The sequence below is a fragment of the Apteryx mantelli genome, chromosome 7, assembly GCF_036417845.1.
Source record: "Apteryx mantelli isolate bAptMan1 chromosome 7, bAptMan1.hap1, whole genome shotgun sequence".
Taxonomy (NCBI): domain Eukaryota; kingdom Metazoa; phylum Chordata; class Aves; order Apterygiformes; family Apterygidae; genus Apteryx; species Apteryx mantelli.
The window spans coordinates 35,213,646-35,233,702 of NC_089984.1; the positions used below are offsets into that span (position 1 = coordinate 35,213,646).

General features: G+C 40.4%; 1 protein-coding gene across 1 annotated transcript; it reads left to right on the forward strand.

Moving 5' to 3' along the window:
* The first annotated feature begins 3,840 nt into the window (after window positions 1-3,840).
* PLEKHS1 (pleckstrin homology domain containing S1) lies at window positions 3,841-20,004 on the forward strand. Its single transcript, XM_067299559.1, has 13 exons — window positions 3,841-3,871; window positions 5,136-5,221; window positions 5,327-5,433; window positions 6,852-6,986; window positions 8,385-8,457; window positions 9,133-9,240; window positions 10,008-10,103; window positions 13,772-13,882; window positions 14,640-14,755; window positions 16,100-16,309; window positions 16,415-16,516; window positions 18,471-18,606; window positions 19,453-20,004. The coding sequence occupies exons 1-13, from the start codon at window positions 3,841-3,843 to the stop codon at window positions 19,519-19,521; spliced, it is 1,380 nt and encodes a 459-aa protein (XP_067155660.1). The 3' UTR covers window positions 19,522-20,004.
* The last annotated feature ends 53 nt before the right edge of the window (window positions 20,005-20,057 follow it).

A 20,057-nucleotide genomic window follows, 5' to 3' on the forward strand; every position in this document is an offset into this window, starting at 1 on the left:
GAAATTGCCTTCTTCTGTAGAGAGAGGCGTAAAGTCATCAGTGTCATTCAAAATCGCTTATGATAAAGATAGATGATTGAATAACTGTGCCAGGGTTTGTGTGCATCTCACCCCTCCCCATTTCCCTTACAAATAGTCCCTGGGCCAGCCTACATGGGACTGGCGAGGAAGAATCAGAGGAGTTAATATTAGTGTTTCCTCTAAGAGCAGGAAAAGCTCCTTGCCCTATTTGACATGGTCTCTAAGAGAAAAAAAAAAGTGGGGGGGGACAGGGAGGGCCTTTATCAGATTTTACTGTACGTTTACCACAGTGGACACCAAATCAGGACAGCTTGGAAGTTAACAGGTGACATGGTAGCTGTCTGTCCGAGAAGAAAGGCTAGCTGGTAGTGTTATTTGAAGCTCTTCAGTGCTCTAATATGGCAAAAATGGGCAGGGGAAAGCAACTTTTAAGTCTAACTTACAGTAGTGTGGAAAGAGAGAGAAAGGCATCATTCCTTGTGTTGGGACCAGTGTCTCTGCTAGATAGAACATTGCTTTACATCATGTCCAAAAAGTATTGTTAATATTACTCAAGAATAAAAATTCCCACCAGCCGACACCAGACTAGTGATGCGTTTACATCCTGATAGCTGTGTTAGCCAAATAGCTGTAAGGAGCCAGTTTGGAGTAAAGAGACCTTATCCTCTGACTTGCGCAAGACCGGACAGCTGAAGAGTGACTTATAAGCTGTAGGGTATTTTAGCCTATTGTCAGTTCGAATTTGTAATTATTTTCTGTCTAAAAGCAATTCCCTTGATATTTACAGGTTTAGTTGAACACAGTTTAGTGTGGAGTGACAAGACTTACTATAGTTAAGGATTTGTTGGCTATCTCTGCAGAGAAGCTAAAAAATTGACCTAGGAGCGAGACCAGTAATAAGCTGACGTGATATTGTAGACACTCTGCTCCGGGGAAAAGTAGGGACTGTTTAGAAAGCTGAACCAACAAAACAAAGTTATCTTTGTTTTTTTTTCTGCGTGGGAGACATTTATGGTTGGCTCAAATGTGTGCATTTTTTTTTCCTTGTAAGTGAACTACAAGGTTCACTTTCAGCCAGGTTTCCCCTTTGAGAACAATCTTTTATTTGCTTCCTGTGGTAGAAAAGGGAATTTCCTTGTGGGTCATATTTCAGGGTGTTCGTATTTATGCAAGGGTTATAAGAAAGCAGTCACTATGCAGAGCAATGACCCATTGTGTTGTGCTGCAGAAAACGATACAGGTAATTTGGAAATGCTTTAAGGAATATTTCTCCAAGACCTTCCACGCCATGAACGCATTTTGCCTGTAAGTATTAACACAGTGTGTTTGCCTTCTCCTGGTATTATATTTGAAGCTTTATAATAGCCTACATGTTATTTCATTTGCAGCACTTTATTTGCATTTTGACTGAAGTGCCCAGTTACATTTCAAAAGATTGAAAGCAATCAAATCTCTTAATGCCATGCATCCAAACATCTGAAGGGGTATAATCATGGAATTGGCATTGTCTATTCTGAATGAGAAGTAAGTGGTTTGAAAGGTTGCTTTCCACTGAAGAGAAAAGAATGATTAAATATAGCAATTAAAAACTTGTTTTCAAAATACAGAGTGAGATCACACAGATGATTAAGAGCCTATTGTAATCCCAGAGGTTTCTGTTTTTCCCCCTGCAGATCTTGACTTTTACTCAAACCTAGATGAGACTTTTATCCTGTCATGGACTCGTGTAATGTTGTTTTTGTGACAGATAGATCACTTGCCGGTGGTGGCGGCTTTGTAAGTCCAGCTGGGAAGAACATTACAGTGTCTCTGATTGAAACCCCAGGTGTGTCCCCCTACTATTGACACCAAGAATTGGAACGTACATTTGAGTTTGTGCACAGTCACTTCTTTTTTAGTTTTTTTTGCTTTCTGTCCTTTTTTCAGTAGGCAACAGGTGAAAACCCTAGGCAGTAAAGTTTATAGCATAGTTTTGTCACCACTTTTGTACAACAAATCTTTCTCCCAAGAAGGCAAAAATGCCGGTTTCCCTAACAAAAAAGTACAGGCAGAAACTCTCTAAAGAGTTCTCCTGTGGACCTAGGTTAGAAATGGGGCATTGGCATTGGCACCATGGTGTCATCTGAAACAGCAGCCACTGAAGCCTGTAACTTTAGCTGTGTGAGGGAGGTAAAACTTTGTGTAGCATAACAAACTGTTTCTGACCGCTACTCCTAACTGTATCATGATACTGTGGAGAAAATCTCCAAAGAAATACAAGCCAAGCAAACCACTTAAATCTCTCAGTCGAGGCAGGGCGTTCAGAAAGGACTAGAGAACTGCACTGCAGTCCTTCAGGTTTTCCCAGAGGCTGCGCAGCTTCGTGTCAGCAGGCATGTTAGAGAGTGTATAATGTTGCTGGAGCTGACAGATGAGTTGAAGCCGAGTTATTGCAAGAAAAGGATTTGATTTTGCAAGGAATGGGAGATTTATGGTGGGGCAAAAGGAAGTTTTGAAAACTGTGTTTCCCACATGGTATTACAAATGGACAAAACTTGGTATTGGTGGAAATGTAACTAAATAAGAGAAACTAGATCTGATTTTAAATAAACAAGCAAGTAATTGTGACATAAAAACTGTTCAGTGTGCAAAATATAGTGCCATACATGCAATTGACTGGCAGGGGTGCAGGGCTCCCATATGAATTGCAAAGAAAAGGCAGTACAATGCATATCTGGCTCTGTTATCCAGACCCCAAAAGAATGTTATTTGAGAGAAAGCATTGAAAGGCAAATGAACTTAAAAACAACAATAAAAGTCCATTAACCAAAACCACCTTTTACCTTCTAAATATTCTGTCTCTGTGTTCTTGCAATTATCAAATCCCACAGACCGCTACTTGCTTATTTTATTAAATGATTATCTAACAAAACTTTGGAGAAGAGCATGGTAGTGCGTTAGTGCATTTTGCCTTAATGTTAGCCTCTATCTCCATCTCTGCCACAGCCTGGCTATAGACAGTGAGCAGGTAATTCCACTTCTTCTGAGGGTTACAGTCAGGTTCCAGTTTCCCCGGTAAAACTGGAGGGGACGTTCTGAACATAAACTGACATAAATAAAGATAGATATTGTCTGTTCCCCCATCTGTAAAACCGTGATACTAATCCACATCTTAGAACGCTTTGAAATTTATTGCATCACTGTTTATAAATTGTTCTGAGGGCATTGTATTAAGGGTGCTACAGACTTGCAGATTATTAGACATGTAGTTTTATTACTAGATTTTTAAAATATCCTTAGATTTTAAGCTCTTTAGGCCAGGCTATGCCTACTTTTATGCAGTTTCAATCACACTGCTAAGGCACTGTCAGAAAGATGTATCTGATGCAATGCTCCTAGGTTGCAGCTGTTGTTTCTAATGCAAAGAAAGGGACAAAATGAGACTCCATTGGCAGATCTTCTCAGTTCCTGGGCAAATCATCCCTTTGAACTCTATAATTTTATAAAGTATATAATTTAATAATTATATAATATAGTAACAAAATACACATAATATTATAGCATATATAATTTTAATATATAATATGTAATAATTGTATATAATAAATATAGATTGTAATTGTATTTTTAAGCATTATAATTTATTATAGATTTTTATCTTTCTATATTTATTTGTATGTAGATTTATCATCACTATGGAAATAAACACTTTTGAGATACTTGTTATTTTCTCAGGTGACCATAAGTACAGTAAAATGCTGCTCAACAGGAATCCAAGTGAAAGGAATTAGCCTCAAGGTTTTTGCTCTCTTTATTTTCTGGGTGGAAGAAAAAATCAGGATGGCTTCCAGAAATAGAAGAAATTCTACAGGTACAAAATTTAATTTATGGAGATTTGTCAATTGTGTGTCAGGTTTCAAACCATTTTCATCAGTATTTGACACCATACCCTTCCCCTCCTTCTGCCAAGGACTTTGTGTTAAAAAGTTAGTGAAAAACAGGGAAAAACAGCATATTAGAAAAATCTGATGAGTCCGGCTGGACTTACTCTGTACGTTAATTCCATAACTCTACTCTTCTGCTTCCTTCTGTAATGAGTCTGTCCTAAATGCAGCCTGTCCCTTTAAAACAGAATCTTTCTTGTCCCTGACACAGAGGTTGGACGGACAATGTAAAAAGATTAAGATCCTTAAAAATTAACCAGGAACAGGGAGATACAGCCAGTAGTTCCAAGGCACTGATGATGAAATCTTACCTCCACTGAAGTCAGCTGTAAGTGGAATTTCAGCACAAAGCGTTTCTCGTGCCACCACAAAGTGGTTGGTTGCGGTACATTGCTGGTGTATTTCCCAGAACTTATGTACATCCTCAACTGTCCCTTACTGGAAGATCCAAAATGACGTTGACTGTGCTCCCTTCAGTCACTGAATTCTTTCAAAATCTTAATTTCCCATACGCAGTTTACAACTTAAAAGACGGAATGAGATTTCCACTCCTTACGTTGAGTGGTAAAGTGCATTAATAAGTAAAGGCTGAGATTTTGATTATAAATCCACCACTGATTAGAAAATACAAGTCTGAAACTGTAGCTGGCCACGGGGCGTATGCAGGGTCATGAATAAATACATTCAGATATTCCCACCCGCCCCCAAGGTTTTAGGTCATATTTTCCATGGCAGACATTCTCCTGGTGTTACAGCACAATTCACAGGGCAGGGTGCTTTGTCCTTAGTGGTGTTTGTGCCCCATCCAAATTGAATGCCGCCTACAAATGCTATTAGCATGCTGTTTACTCTCTTTCAGGTCACTAATAAGAAGTTAAATAAGACCAGACCAAGGCAGAGTCTTAAGATATCTTCCGAGCCGCCTCTCACAACACAATACACCACTGCTCTCCTTTGTTTACAGGTTTGGCCAGTTGTCAGCAGTAACAGTGATATCAGGGAAGGATGGCCTGGCCCTATGTTTTAAAGCTTTGATTTGTGCTTGTCATCTCTAATTGAATGTGCTTCATGGCCAGTTAGCACAGAAGCTGGGGATCAGCAACAATTTCCAGTTCAAGCAGGTCCTTGTAATAGATTAATTAGCAACGAATTGAATAATGGTGCCATTCATTTCTCTTTGATTGCTAGGAGCTCAAAACACATTCTGCCCCAACGATGAAGTTTGCAAACACGGATTCTTCACCAAATCTCCACCTCTTCAGCTTTTGAGCTCACAGGTATACTAGTGCAAATTAGTCATATTCCAGCAATCCCTCAAGAAACATCTGTTATTTCTGCTCTCCTGAGTATTGATGAAAGATAAATTATTTTCTCTTCGGCAGAGTTCCTGGAAAAGGCGGTTTTTCATCCTGTCCAAATCCAGCAAGGGTTATTACACCCTGAAGTATCTAAAAGGCCGGAATATAAAAGGCTCCATAGCTGTTGATCAGTATGTAACTCTAATGCATCACCTTTTTATTTTAAATCACATATCAACATTCTTAAATGTCCACTGACTGTGCGGACATTTGTTGCTGCTTGAGGTTCTTGAGCCAAATCCCACTGAAGTCAAGAGAAGAGTCCCATGGACTCTTCTAGGCTTTGGGTGCAGCTTATAGCATATGATTTATGTAGAAGTAAAAATCCTAAATGTTTCTGATGGAATCTGACACATTTATGTGAGGGATTGTGACAATGCATTGTCTGCAAAGCAGACAGCTTGGCTCCGTGATCCAGAAGGCTATATTCCTGTAGTAGAAGATACTTTTATCTTCTGTGAGTACAGCACTACGCATTTATTCACACACAAGTAAGGATGGGCTGTGCCGCTCATAACTGTTGAACAGAACCTTTCCCACCTTGCAACTTTACAAAGTGCTCCACAAGTTGAGCAGAAGTCTCACTGCTTTTACTTAGCCCTTTGGGCTGATGCTTGCTGCTTTGCTGCCACTTACTGCCCTGAGAAATTGTTCTGCTTGGCTCCTTTGGGCTGGTCTTTTCATTCTTCTCAGGACAGCGCCCATCGCAGGCTGCATCAAGGCTGGGTGTCATTTGCTTTGTACTAGTGCCCTTTATAGCGTCACCTGTGGTATTAAATATATAGAAGGGAAACAGTTCTGGCAAAGAAATATAAAGGTTTTCCCAGTCAGACTTGAGACCAGATCCAAAGGCCCCTGGACTTGCTAAGCATGGAATTCGCTGGACTCGCATTGCTGTTGTGTTTCTTCCATTAAAAGGATTTTTAGTGTGAAGCTTTAGAAAAATTTCCAACTTGCTCAGGGGTGTTTTATTATATTATTACTATCATTATCGTCATTGTCCTCACTGTTTTTACTACAACAGCAGTTTGGTCTAATTTAATGTCTTGGAAGTTAATGGAAGCAGTGCTTCCATTTAAGAATATATTAAGAGTGTATCTTGTTTATTCCTGCTATCCTCCATTAGAACACTGTTAATGTACAGTTGGTTTCAAATCAAACTTATTGTTTGATAAGTTGTTGAAAACTGTAGTTGTTGAAAAAAGATTTGCAAGGCATTTTTCTTACTATAACTTCTTTTTAAGATTCTACATTCGAGCATGAGCCCCCTTATTCAAAAATGAGTTTCCAAAATTGGGACATGAGTTATTGTAAAACTTTAATTTTATTTGTTTTACAGATTTTATTTGTTTGTTTTGGAGTTTTCTTTATTGAAAGACCAGAAAATGTTTTGGAAGTGTGCACTTATTTTCTTGAGAATTTTGGGGGGGAAAATATATACCTTTTTCCATGCAGATCCATGAAGTGTAAAATACACATACACACACATGTATATGTGTATATATGTGTGTATAGCTATATAGGATGTTTCATATGCTTATTTTCACAGAATCATAAATATAGAAATTGGCATAAGTAATTCTGAAAGGATGGCAACAGTAAGGAAGATGTTTAAATGCCCTCCTGAAGAGGTGATGTCTATCAGCACTGGAGACAGAAGTTACTACCTCATTGGAAGGAGCAGGTATGCATAGAAAGACACGTAAATGCAATCTGACATTACAATTAAGCTATTGTAACACCACGCTGCTGCCCCAGGGCAAAGTCCTTCTCCTTCCCTGCAGCTCTGGCCCGCTCTTCCAGTCTCTCCTTGTGTCAGATATATTGATTGTGCAACTTCAGGATGAAATGGTTCAGCTGGTTGATCCAGTGGAAAACTGGTCTGTATGTCTTCCTTTTTTTTCCTGTGGCAAGGTTAATTTTCTGTTGGTTCAGACAGCTGAATTAACTTCCCCAGTAGCCATGCTGTTACAAGATCCAACATGAGAAAGTAATGGAAGCACACAGCTGGGAGGAGGCATGGCAAAAGCATTTTATCAGTGTTCTAATGTAATGTCAAACTGTACCACTAAAGAGTCAAGGAAGAGCAGAGAGTTTTGCCTTCTAACCCTGTGGCTTCTGGGAGTTAGGAAAGCTAATGCTGCTTACGGATAAATGACAGGAAATAATCCTGCCCTGGAAAGAAGGTTATTGATCAAGAAAAGCAGAGTAAAGGGGAAAATTCTCGAGAGAGAAAACAGACTCCAGAAGGGAGTCTGGGCCTCCGTTCAGGGCCTCTGTTCAGATGGCTGGCTTTGCAGCTCAGCAGCACAGCTGCTGCACTCCCTGCCCTCCCAGTCTATAATCCAGCCTTCAGCAAGAGCCGAAATTACTGCTGTTGTGGTGATCAGCCAAAACTCAGTTAGGTGAGGGAGTACATTCGGCAAGGTGCTCCTCTGCTGCTACTTCCCAGCTTCCTCCCTCGCTTTCCCAGCCACAGGCATGTCAGGGTTTTTTCTGTCTTAATACGGAAGAGCAGCTGATGTGTGAAACGCTGCACAGAGGAAAACATATACCTATGTGTTGCTTGAGCATGCCGTTCCACACCTTCGCTCAGGGCACTCCTTTCACAAGTATTTGATGGGAAGTGGTCCAGAATTCATCAAACTAATCCCCCTTGCAAGCACAGAGCAGTGTTTCTATGGTGCATTCATGACCTGTTGCTCATTCTACCTGCCCAAACACGTTCGTAAGCCTTGCTGGCCATCTTTAGGGCAGTACACAGCAAAGCAGCATTACACATAGCAAATGAAGCAGAAGGAACCATTCCACCCCTCCTTCATCTCTCTTGCGTGTGCATACACACACACACACACCCCCCTTCATAGCTTTTAGCTCACAGTCCTGTGCTGCATCTCTTTACGGCCTGAACTTTGCCATCTGGCTGAGGCCACCCAAGCACACTCTCTTGAAAGGAAGAAACAATTTTCCCTGTTGATTTCGGAAAGTGTTATTTTAGGCCCATACGAGGAAGTGGGTGAGCAAGTGCATTTTCCTTGTGGTTTACTTAAGGGGTTTACATTTCTGTTGTTCCAACCTACAGGCAGGAGATAGAGGACTGGGTCACTGAGATATCTTCAATCTGCAGGGAGGCAAAAGGAGGTGGATGTCCTCAGGTGACTTGCTGCTACACTTGATTTAAGAAAGGAAGAAGTTTGTAAGTTCATTAGAAACTTGTGCTAAGAGGCAAGGAATTTTCCCGATTTTGGCCTTGCAGGTTGGCCCTTGCCTCTCTTTAATTTTCCATATAGATCCTGTATGCTGGGCTTATGAGTTTAGCAGGCATTGCACAGTCTGTGTTGCGCTGGGATTGATTTTACGTTGAAGGAATCTCTTTGAAGAATAAGCCACATGGAAATTAGGAGGCGATTGACATTATGCTGCAATGAATTGCACCTTTGCTGTCGCAGAATGAAAACTTGTGCACGGTTCTTACTGTGGGCTTTTCAGATATGTCTACATGCTGTTATACAAACTGATTCACATCTAGTCTGTCAGTGCTATGAACCAACTGGAAGCCCTGTTAATTCAATGTCAAGCCCAAGTTTCTGTACCTTGTCGGTCAGCTGGGCCTATTGGTTCAGACTCAGCACTATGCTACTTACATGTCAACAGCTTCCAGTCAGCTCAGAGTACAAGCAGGGCAAATTTATATTTGCCTGCAAAATACCACAGAGACAACCTATCTGAGCCTTTACAAGTAGAATTTGTACTACTGGGATGCCCTGGTACATTGTAGCCCATGCACTTCAGGTGCCTGTCGTCTTAAACTGCTGTTGTCCTGTCTCTAGAACCAAGATCCTGCAAATCCAGAAGTCAAAAGCCGGCCTTCCTCTTTGCCATTATCCTTGAATGATGTAGCTATGACCAGCCACCTGGAAAGGCAAAACATCCAGAAGGTAGATGGATTAGCAGTCCCTAATGAGTTTGCTGCCAGGGGTAACTGTGAAATTTGTTTGGTATAGGTGCTAGTTTCAATCCAAATAAGCTCTTCTGAGGTCATGCACTGAGTGCAAGGTGGAGTATTCTGCTTTATATTGGGGCTTTATATAGTAGGACCTGGATTATAATGTCAGAGAGTCCCCACACAGGGTCAGTACTGGCATGTTTGTTTACTAGTCTGCATTTAAGTAAGGGCAGGTGTTCATGGCAGTGAGCACTAATACTCATTGGCCATCTCAGCTGACTGGCAAAGACTGGTGGCCACCTTCTCATTCCTAAAATAAGCCCCTACAGATTAGCTTTGACGTGCCTCAGCAAGCCATGTGAATATTTTTTCCGCAGCTGCTGGCGACATTCTTCCTGTTTTGTGATTGTGCTTTTCTTTGACTCTCTCTTCAGACTTCAAAGCCTAGAGGGGAGTTCAGTTCCAGTGACATCCACTGGAACCTGGACTCCTAGCTGTCCTCTGTGCCTTTCAGATCTTCCCCCTCAATATGTAAATAGAAAGGAAGGAAAGCATTGCTACTATCCCAGAGGAATTACAGTCCCCATCCTTGGCGACAGACTGAATAGAAGCCAGGGAAGAGTTGGTTTTCTATAGTCACAAAGCTCTGCACAAATAGTCCTCCTGGAGAAAGCTTAATAAAGGCTGTGTTACCCAGCAACAAGGCAGGTAAAACATCTGCAGAGTATACAGGAGTCAACATTTTTCTTTTGCGTACAGGAGAAAGGTCCCTCAGAAGAAAAGAACAGGCCTAATTCAGATCCTGGCCCCCATCAGTCTCAGTACGACTCACTGAGAAGAGTTTTTCCAAGCCTGGTGAGCAGCTTTTGACTTGTTCAGTCTGCAGAAGTAACTGTTGGCTCTCATCTCGCTTGAATATCTGTAGCTATAGATTATTCACCTACTTCACAAGCGTGTTGAGTTGGTTTTCACTGTGCAGGTTTTCTAAATATAGCTAATCTCTTGTTTTATTTAGCATTGAAAATAACCTTCTGAGAACGTGCTTGAAATACCTTTCACTTACTTTGTTTCTTGGGGGCAGATCCTCAGAGTTTCTCTGCAGCAATTGCAACTTGTGGCACCTCTAAGCAGCTTGATAGAGAGCTCTGAAGTTGCACTACTTGAGGACTTGTCCCTCCCACCATATTTCTCAGCTGTTCCACTCTCTTCCTGAATGGTTTCTTTCTCTATCCTCTTTCAGAGTATGTGTGCAAGTAGCAGTTGAATCAATTTAACAGAACTAAAGAACAAGGTATTGTTAAATTGAGGCACACCTCAGGGCTGACCTTCTATCAGCATAAGTATGGCTTCCAGTAATTTAGCTTTCATATCTGGTAGAAATGATTCTAAAAGATAAAATAATAAACATAACCATGTACTATAGGCTAAGTGATCTGACCTGTGTTCCCTGAACAAATAGCTGCAGCAATTTCAAATGTTTTTCACCAGCCCTCTGCCCTTGGTTACTGCCTTTGCAGCAGAGTCAACAGAACAGAATACATGCCCAAGGCACCGCCATGCCAGTATACAGTTTGGCAGCTGATTATAAAGCCGTCTTTATTAGCAGTTTATACATTGGACTATGATCTAGAGTGGCTGAGACATAGGGAAAGAATCTGTTCTGCTATCACGGCTAGCAGGTTATTATATCACATGTTGCACTAACCATCCATGTATGTACAGCGTGGCAGCAAGTATGAGATAATACAGCTAAATTTAGTGTAATGAAGTGAAAATAGTTGAAACTACCTTGCAATGCCATGGGTAGTTACCACAGCTCAGAAGATACACAGTAATTTATGAAGGCGCGATAATTCAGTTGTCAGTCTGAGCCCCAAACTGGGTTGGGTTAACTCACCTTAAAATCAAACCCTTAGTTTGATTTTTAACTAGTGCTACTTTGTATGCCTGCCAAGGCTCCCTTTCTGTCTGTCTGTCTCTCTCTCACATAGCCCTTTCCTGCCTCTTTCATTAATCCTTCTCATACTTATGGTGACTCGGAGGGCATGTGTTATACGCTGCTGTTCAGAGTGGGACAGAGTGGTCACAAGGAGTAAACAATAAGGAGCCTGTGTTTTACCTGTTCTCTTTAATCGGAAGCAGAGGGAGTAGCAGGAAGCTCTCATTTTTGTTTCAGGATGGGTGAAAATATTATGAATGACCTTGTCAGAGAGCTAACAAGGAACAATGATTGTTCATTTGATAAAAATATTTTACTTGCCTCATAAGTTTAGTATCTGCTGACATCTCTGTATCTTTTCTCTGCTCAATGATATTTAGACAGCTCACTTCTAGATTAAACCCTTGTGTTTACTTCCTGTTAAAAGTATGACTCCGCATTCCTCGTATCTAGCTACTTTTGATGGTTCCCTCTTGCACCCCCTGATCCCAAAAACTCTTTGCTGAGTAACTATTACTCATGCAAACAAGGTCCTCAATGTCAGGGAGTCTAGTCAAAGAGTCAGGGACCCAGTAATCCAAGAGAGGTTTGGGGGACCTGGTTCCCTTTGAACCCACTTTCTGGAGCTACAAAATCAAGTCTCTGTTGACATGGAAGTTCAGTATCAGCTATTTCCATATGCAGCTTTCAATATCCAAAATACAATCAAAATAGTGAGTCCTCACTTGTGTCACCCCGTACGACTCATTACCGGCGTACAGGCCTACTGTCAGGATTAGGCATCCTAGTGAGGAACACTAGCTTTAATATGTGTTGGACACACAAGATTAAAAGAGAAGTCCCTCTTTCAAAGAGCTTAGCACATCACATAGCTTTTGACCCTTCCCCCAAAAGGTCTAAAACTAACAATTGCTCAGTTGTTTTCCAGTTACCCCTTTCATATTCCACCTTGTGCTATAGCTAATCTCCTTTGTAATCTGCTTTCTTCCTATTATAAATCCTCACCTTGGTTCAACATAGCCTTTACTAACTTACTTAGCTCTAAGGTTGAGAATAATTTTACACTGAAGTTAACCACGCTGCTCCACTTCCAAAGCACCTGGAAGAATTGAGATCTAGGCCAAATGCTGCTGATCTAGACCCAGTGCTGCAGCAGCTTAACCTTCTGCTTCCCATTATCCCCTAAATCTAAGATGGTGCCAAGAAAAACACTGTATTCATGTCACAAAAGCTGGCCACTGTCAGTGACTGAAGGATCAGTTTGGGAACCTGCTGAGTGCCATCTGCTCTTGAGAGGAGAGGAGCTGGAGGATCCCAAGACCTCATAAAATCACCTCCTTTACCCCCTTTTTCCCAAGCGTTTACTATGGGATTGATCCAAAGCCCCTGAAAATTCACTGGGAAACTCGTTCACAACTTTAGATCATGACCATAGAGTCAGTCCAGTTCCCACTAAGGATTTTTGTTACGCGCTTCCTGAGGGACCATTTGTAAGTGTGTTCTGACTCCTAGAACATGGGCTGCTTTTTAATGACATTTATATCCACAACAAACATAAACGCCTTCATCATCTCTAATTTCTATTCAGTGCCAGTTTCTTTTCTGCACGTGAAACAGTAATTAGTTTAATTTACTTTACCTTGAAAACAGTAATATATTCAGTGGCATATTTAGCAGTTATTAAAATTATCACCATGGAAACCTAGGGTGTAAGTAGAGAGATAAAGTATGATTGCATCAGAAACATGGCATGGAGAATTGCACTGGGAGGAAGCTAAATACTAATTACCGTACTCTTCATTATAGTGAAGTCGACAAGGAGACATAGGAATAAATCATTTATCTTTGTGACTTAAAAAGATAAACTTGGTGGAGGGATTAATTTCTCCTTGACTTATTAAATTGCCCCAAACTTACTATTCTGAGTATTTATGAAGCATCTTAAAGTAGAATATCACTCAGTTTACAAGGCATTCAATGTTGGGTCTCCAGCCCTCTAAGGTATGTTCTAGTTCATGGAGAAGTATGAGTTAACAGATTTGTCATTAATCAGGGAAGTCCCAAATTCATTCTTTACTTGATAGCAGTTAAAAGATGCTTAAAAATAACAAATATTTCCCTATCCAATTCTAGATTTTCTTTGGATTTTTTTCCTGGGGTAAAGACTCTAGGTCTGAACCCAAATAAAAAATCTTTTGTACACAAAAATATACCCTAAATGCATGCAGAGTCATATATAAGTATTTAACCCACTTAACTTGATTTTTAAATAAAATAACAGTTATTGAACACAGTCAACTGCAGCTTCCTGCTTACCACATATCAGTCTATGAGAAATACTAATATTAGTGGCCGGTATTGTGCATGTGCAGTTTATCTCAAAAATACAAGTAGAAGCACAATTACAGATACCTTGATCCTAAAACAGACTCGTATTAGCATTTCTGTCTTCAAGGAGAAGCAAGTCTTCCCATGTTTCCTGTGGATATTTGATGATTCTATTACTTTTCCAAATAAATGGAAAAATACACATTAAATAATCTGTATAACTGATGCTGTTAAATATAAAGCATTATTTTAACAGAATAAAAATATGGGAAAGACTGAGGAAAATCCACTGTCATCAGATACAGATGAAGACATCAAAGAGGAAGAAGATGACTATTACAAAACTCCGAGCAATCTTTTAGCAAAGGTAGTTTATCAGATGTGAGTTCTTCTGTTTTGTTAACTATAATCTAACTCCAAGGATACAGGATACATTTAACAATCCAAAGTGGAACTGGTATATATAGAAAGCTAATACTTTGCCAGAGAAATACATTGGTAAAGCACTAGGTGATAGAGCCTTCATTTGCATGAGAAAAAATATACTAGACTCATTCAAAGGATTTTTCTGGCAGCAAGTAGCATTTTGACAAAAACATTGTTGATTTTCTTGAAATTCCTCAAGTAGACTGCTTCACTGTAAATGGCTTTTGCCCACTCTATCACAGCTTTTTTCAGAAGCTGATAACTACTTCAGAAAATTTATCTGTACATTACTTTAAATATTTCAAAACATAATTCTACTGAAGTGTCAGTAAACTGCATAAAATCAAACAGTAATTTTAAAGTGCTGTGAAACATTTTGGTAGGTGCGCTTCAGTTTGAAACAAGGGAACAAGAGAAGTAATTTTGGTGGATACTTTAGAATATAGCTGGTTATGTTCCAGTCTGAAAGGAAAGCAAGCGATAGTGTCAATAATACCAGATAACATTAACTTCTAAGTTTCAACCATTTTTATAGCTCACTGTTTCTGGGAGGTGACTTGTCTGAGGGAAAGCTAAGCTGTATTAGCCAGTGTATTATCTTTAAACAGCACAAGTACTGAATAAAATAATGAAATTAAGATTTTTCTGTAGGCAGAACAAGAACGTTTACCTCAGATATTGTTATGTGTTTCTAACAGTGTAATACTGAAATACCAAAGCCTGACCCTGCAGTTGAGTCTAATGTCCCTGTGCAAGAGAAGCCAGTGCAGAAGAACACTGTAAAGGAGAACATTTATATGTCAATGAAATCACTGTAAGTAACAACTTTATTAAGGTTCTGAAAATTAAAAGTGATATAGTGATATAGGAAGAGCTGTCACTCATGGTATTTACCTAGTGATATCTAAAGGGTTCTCATCTTGTTTGAATGAGTTCGTATTGTTTCATCTTGGTTGAATGAGTCTGTGTTTGGTCTTGGTTCAGAAAGTTCAAAACTGCTGAGTATACCAGAGCGAAATTCAAACTTATCAAAGCGAAATTTAAACTCACTTTGCAAACCCATGCATTTAGATAGGCTCTGACTGTAGGATACAGCACTTCTAGTTGACTGATACTTTTTCTAGGCTTTTATGATGCAGCAGCCCACCACTGTACTCAGATACCCCAGCCAAGCTCCAGCGACACTTCAGCCAGCCAGACTCCACAGCAGGCAGCGCTGTCTAGTGGTTAAAAGAGAAAAAGAGACCTGGGATGTTAGATCCCAGTTTTGCCAGTAGGAAGTTATGTGATCTTGAACAGGTCATCTCCTTCCTTCTGCTATGCCATCCAAAGGATGGGTCTGTGGCTGCATACTTCAAAGGTACAGTATTTAGCATGCCACCAAGAAAGACCTGAAATTAGTGCCACAGTTCTAGTGCCACGATGAAATTTTACAACCGTCATGTTATGGCACATCATGCTGAAGAGAAGTGTGCCTTCGTGGTAGAAGGACACCAGCCCTGAGCCGGGGAAGAAGTGGTTACTTGTTAGCTAAGGCCTGCCGCTTGCTGATGGTCAGGTCTTGCTGCACCTAGTGGGAGGCGGTTGGAAATGCAAACCCATGAACCAGCTCGTTACAGTAGACTCGTTGAAGCGCCTCTGTGTGTTTGGGAGTCTTTCTGGAGGGAAGCACTATAAAAAAACCACAAGCCTATACCATCTGAGTTAAAACCCATCAAGAGCTGCTTTTGCTACTCAGCCCAGTCTTAGCAGGGGGAAGCCCCAGACGTTACATGGTTCATCAAATGACCTAAGAGGCATTTAAGCACGTCTGCATTATTGTATCCCCCAGGGGACAGTGTTACACCCCCACAGGAGCTCGTACAGCTAACGCCAACAATCTGTACTCACTTGCTTTGTCAAAGCATGTTTTTAGCTGGAATGTTTTCAGGCTTAATAGTAGTCTTTAAATATTGAAAAGGTTTATTCTGAGATTTATGATCCATTTTTAGAAGGACAGTTTATTTTCTTTAGCTGTAATTTTGTCCACTGGATATGCTACAAGAACTTGTTATTCGTTGCTTCACTGACAGCTATTTCATCCAGCTTCAAACCATGCAAAATTAACTGTGCCTGGAATGGCCAGACTAGTTCATTTTTTATTGACCTTTCTCTTCAGTCGGGTCCTGGATGAGAATCACCAGCTCTTGTGCACCAGTGATGGACTCCTGACTCCTCCCAAGTGCCAGGAAACCAATGTATGTCCAAGAGACCCGGTGGCAAACAGAGACCTAAAACTTGCAGAAAGCGGCACCAGGCAGCAGCCAACCTTCCAGAGAAAGCAAAACTTATTACCCCTTTCGGTGGTTCAGCTGACTCTACTACTCAGGTAAGTGTCTTCTTCATTTTTCATTGCAGAGAAGACAGATGTATTCATGGACTTCCGCTGAGGTACTGATAGAGCATGCCTCATCTCTGATGTTTTCTTTCACAGTCAAGTTACAGATGAGACCCAACTGCAGAAGTTGGATATTTTCATCCCCCTGATTGATATTGACAGTTACCTAACACTTACCGAAGCAGCAGGACAAATATGGTGAGTTCTGGATGTCTTATGATGGTGCCTGTCAGATGTGAATGAGTGACAATCAACGTAGAGATAGAAGTGTGCAACAGTATACCCCCATATACATTTTCGGCTGTGCAGAACAGGACAGAATCAGTGTGTGTTAGAACTCTAGAAATTTCCTACTGCTGTTTCTGACTGTTCCTGTACTTGAGTTCCTATTTCCCCGTTGAAAGGGACTGTATAGAATTGAGATGTCTATGGCATCTTGTGTAATAATTAGCGATTAAATCCCACCCAAAAGCTAATCTTCTAATATTCATGTGAATCACTTAATTACTGCTAGTCAATTTTGCCTTTGATTTGGTGAACTATAGAGATGATAGAGATGTGGTGAGGGGGTATATCTTATGATAGGATAAAAAGGGGTTTTCAACTAAAAATCTTGTTAGAGATTAGTATAGATGACCAATAATTTGTTATGCTTTGTTATTGATGATGAAGCTGAAAATTAGGAAACACATATAAGGTGCAGAATTCAAGTCCCACTTATCTGACTTCTGGCCACCGTACCCCCTTAAGTATGTTTATGCCTTATGAAGAAAAAGAAGATTTGTGGAAAGAGATGGCAGTTCTTTGGAAAGTCATAAAACCTGTCTGTCACTGGAAAGAGTGGCAAAATGGAACCTACGAGCACACAGGGGACCATTTCCAGATCTAGAAGATTCACTAATTCACTCTAATTCATCAAATCCTTTTGTCTCTTTTTTTCCCTTTAACATATTAGCCTGTGTCCCTAATATTATTCACATCTAGTAGCACCTGCAAAGCACATTAAGAGTCTCCAGTTAAGAGTGGGCTGTAAGTGAAAACTTAAATGATGTTAGATAAATCAAGCTGACTTGAGTTGGATCCCAGCATAAATTAATCTCAGAATTAATCCCAGCACTGGTTCACTGCTAGGAATCAGTTGTCGGGTCAGTTTTCACAAGTAGGTGTTTTGGGCTAGAGCGCATCGATCGCCCTGGTAGTCCCACTAGAAATCAGTGCTCTCCCTAGACCTTCAATATCAATGACTGTAGGAGAAAGAAGAGGGAGCAGAAAAAAATTCAGCGTATACTTTTTGCCTCCTTCTGTGCAGTCTGATGGTCTTTCACTGCCACACACCACCGAGGCTCCCTTTTGCTGCTCCCCTGAGATTCATACTTATCAAGTGCACTATGTGTGCAGGAAGTCGCTTTGTTTCAGCCACTATCAGCAAGAAGAGAAAATACCATAACAAAAAGGACTGGAAATGGGATGCAGCTGCAAAAATTAGATCTATATCAAAATTTATAGTACTTTTCTAGTGGAAATTCATACTGAAAGGATTTGGGGCTGGTTCCAGGACAGAACAGAGCACTAAGTCTGACTGTTGGGTCAGCCAGTCCTAGATAGCTGGTCATCAAGGAGAGTCTATCAGAGACAAGCAGGAAAGAAATACTGGAATTTCCGTTAGAGTCCAGGCAGGATTTTGGCTCATACAGTCACAAGGACAGTGATAGATCTGTGATTCTTATATCTTAGATAAAACACATGATTATAGGTTTTAGTTTAATCCTCTCCCCATGGAAGATTTCCAAAAATCATCTCAGTCAAGCATAGGGCTAAAATATCTGCAACGGTGGGCATATACCTGCACTGAGTTTGACCCACTGTGTTCAGACCCGAATCCCCAGCTTTCACTATTGACCTTGTTAACGCTAATATCGTGTTAGGGGGTCATTGTCAGTGTCATGTACACTTTTACGGGGACTTGTTAGGATGGAGGAAGCAGTTTTGCTTCAGCTAGAACCAGATCAAAAAGTTACAATATCACTTACTCTGTGTGTTATTTCAAGAGGGAAATATCAATAAATGCAATCCCATTTGGTCATCTTCATTCCATTAGCAGTAACTAGATATCCCATGTGATTCCTTTATTGTCTGTCCTTCAATTACCTAGTGTCTCACACTGGACTGGTCCTTACCGCCTGGGATGTATATTTAACCATGGAGACCGTATAGTGGCTGTGAATGACCTGCACCCAAAGAATGTGGAGGAAGCTTCCCTGTTTATCAGCAGGTCCACAAGAAAGGAGGTAAGCTCAACTAACTTGAAGATGATAGTCAAGTGAATTAAGCCAAATGAGAAAGCAAGTTATTTTTCACCTTTCAAAGAGCTTCATTCAAATGGGTTTACTCTATTTTGAGTTTGGCATTAGTAATCTCAGTGCCAAATGGCCCCTCAGCATCATTCTGACATAACGCTTATTATTCGTGAGCTATTTGGGGAATTCAGAGTCTACACTGCTGTGTTTGAGGACTTGATCTCAAAGAGCCTGAAGCAACCTTGCAGGATTCTGACCAACTGTAATTAAGAGTTACTTGGTATTTTGTAGATAAAGACCTTGAAATGCAAACTTTGAGGAGTAAAGGAATGCCTCCAGTGGGTGTGTAGTTGCTTGTGGTGGTTTCAGTCAAAAGGGTGTTCTCTCAAGGGTAGGTTAGCCATCTGGCTATTGAGCACAGAGAAAAGACCCTACCTCCTATTCCTTTTTTAATCAAGCACTACACAAGCTCCTTGTCTGATACTACTTTCTTTTGAAGAACCTGGGGGATTTCTTAGTGGTGCCTTAACAGCACAGAGATCTGCTGTGTGTTGACCTCTGTGTTTCTTTCAGATGGACTCCTATTTCAGTATCCAGGTTCTCCAACCTATACATGAACACCTTCCTGTTTGAATCTTGCTTAGAAAGTTGAGGTCACCAGATGTTGTTGTCACCTAAAGAATAGAAAGCCATTCTCAGCAAGAAAAAATACTTATCTATCCTAACATGGTATTTTTATTTAGCTAGTTAAAAATACAAGTCATATAGTAGCACAGATGTTGATCAGCTCTGTAACAAGCTGTAAAAGTTTTTTTTTCTTTTTTTTTCTTTTTTAAGGTGAAACTTACTGTATGTAGGATCCCAGATTCAGATATCTTCCATGTTAAAGGCTGCTCATGTTCCTGAAAAAAGACCTCAGCGATTAAGTGCTAAAGTTTGACAGAAGGAGTAGTGGAGAAGAATGTAATATATAGTGTACGGATGTAATCTTTACCTTCTAGAGCTGCCAGGCAACTTTTGGTGCTGAAGTTCAAAGAATGCAGGACGTGGATTTCATTTTCATTTTATGTCCTAACAACTTGTTTTGGGCACATGAATGGCATGTGTTTGGCCAGAGTGAATAGGTTGAACAAAACTGAAGGTGAAAGCATGTGTTAAACCTTTGTACTGTACACACTTTGTACCTCACTAGAAAGTATTGGTTCACACCTGTGCTTGCCTCTTTACACTGAATTACACTGATTTATACTGATCTCCTAATCATTTAGGGGTGTGGAAACAAGCTGCATTTGGAATAAAGACATGTTTTCCCTTGGTCTAACTACAGAAAGGCAAAGGCAAACTGAAACCTGTAATGCTGGAAGGAAGGTTGATAGATAAAGCATCGTGTAGTAGTAGTGGGGATGCCTCTTGTGTTATATTGCTCTTACATTACAGCCACG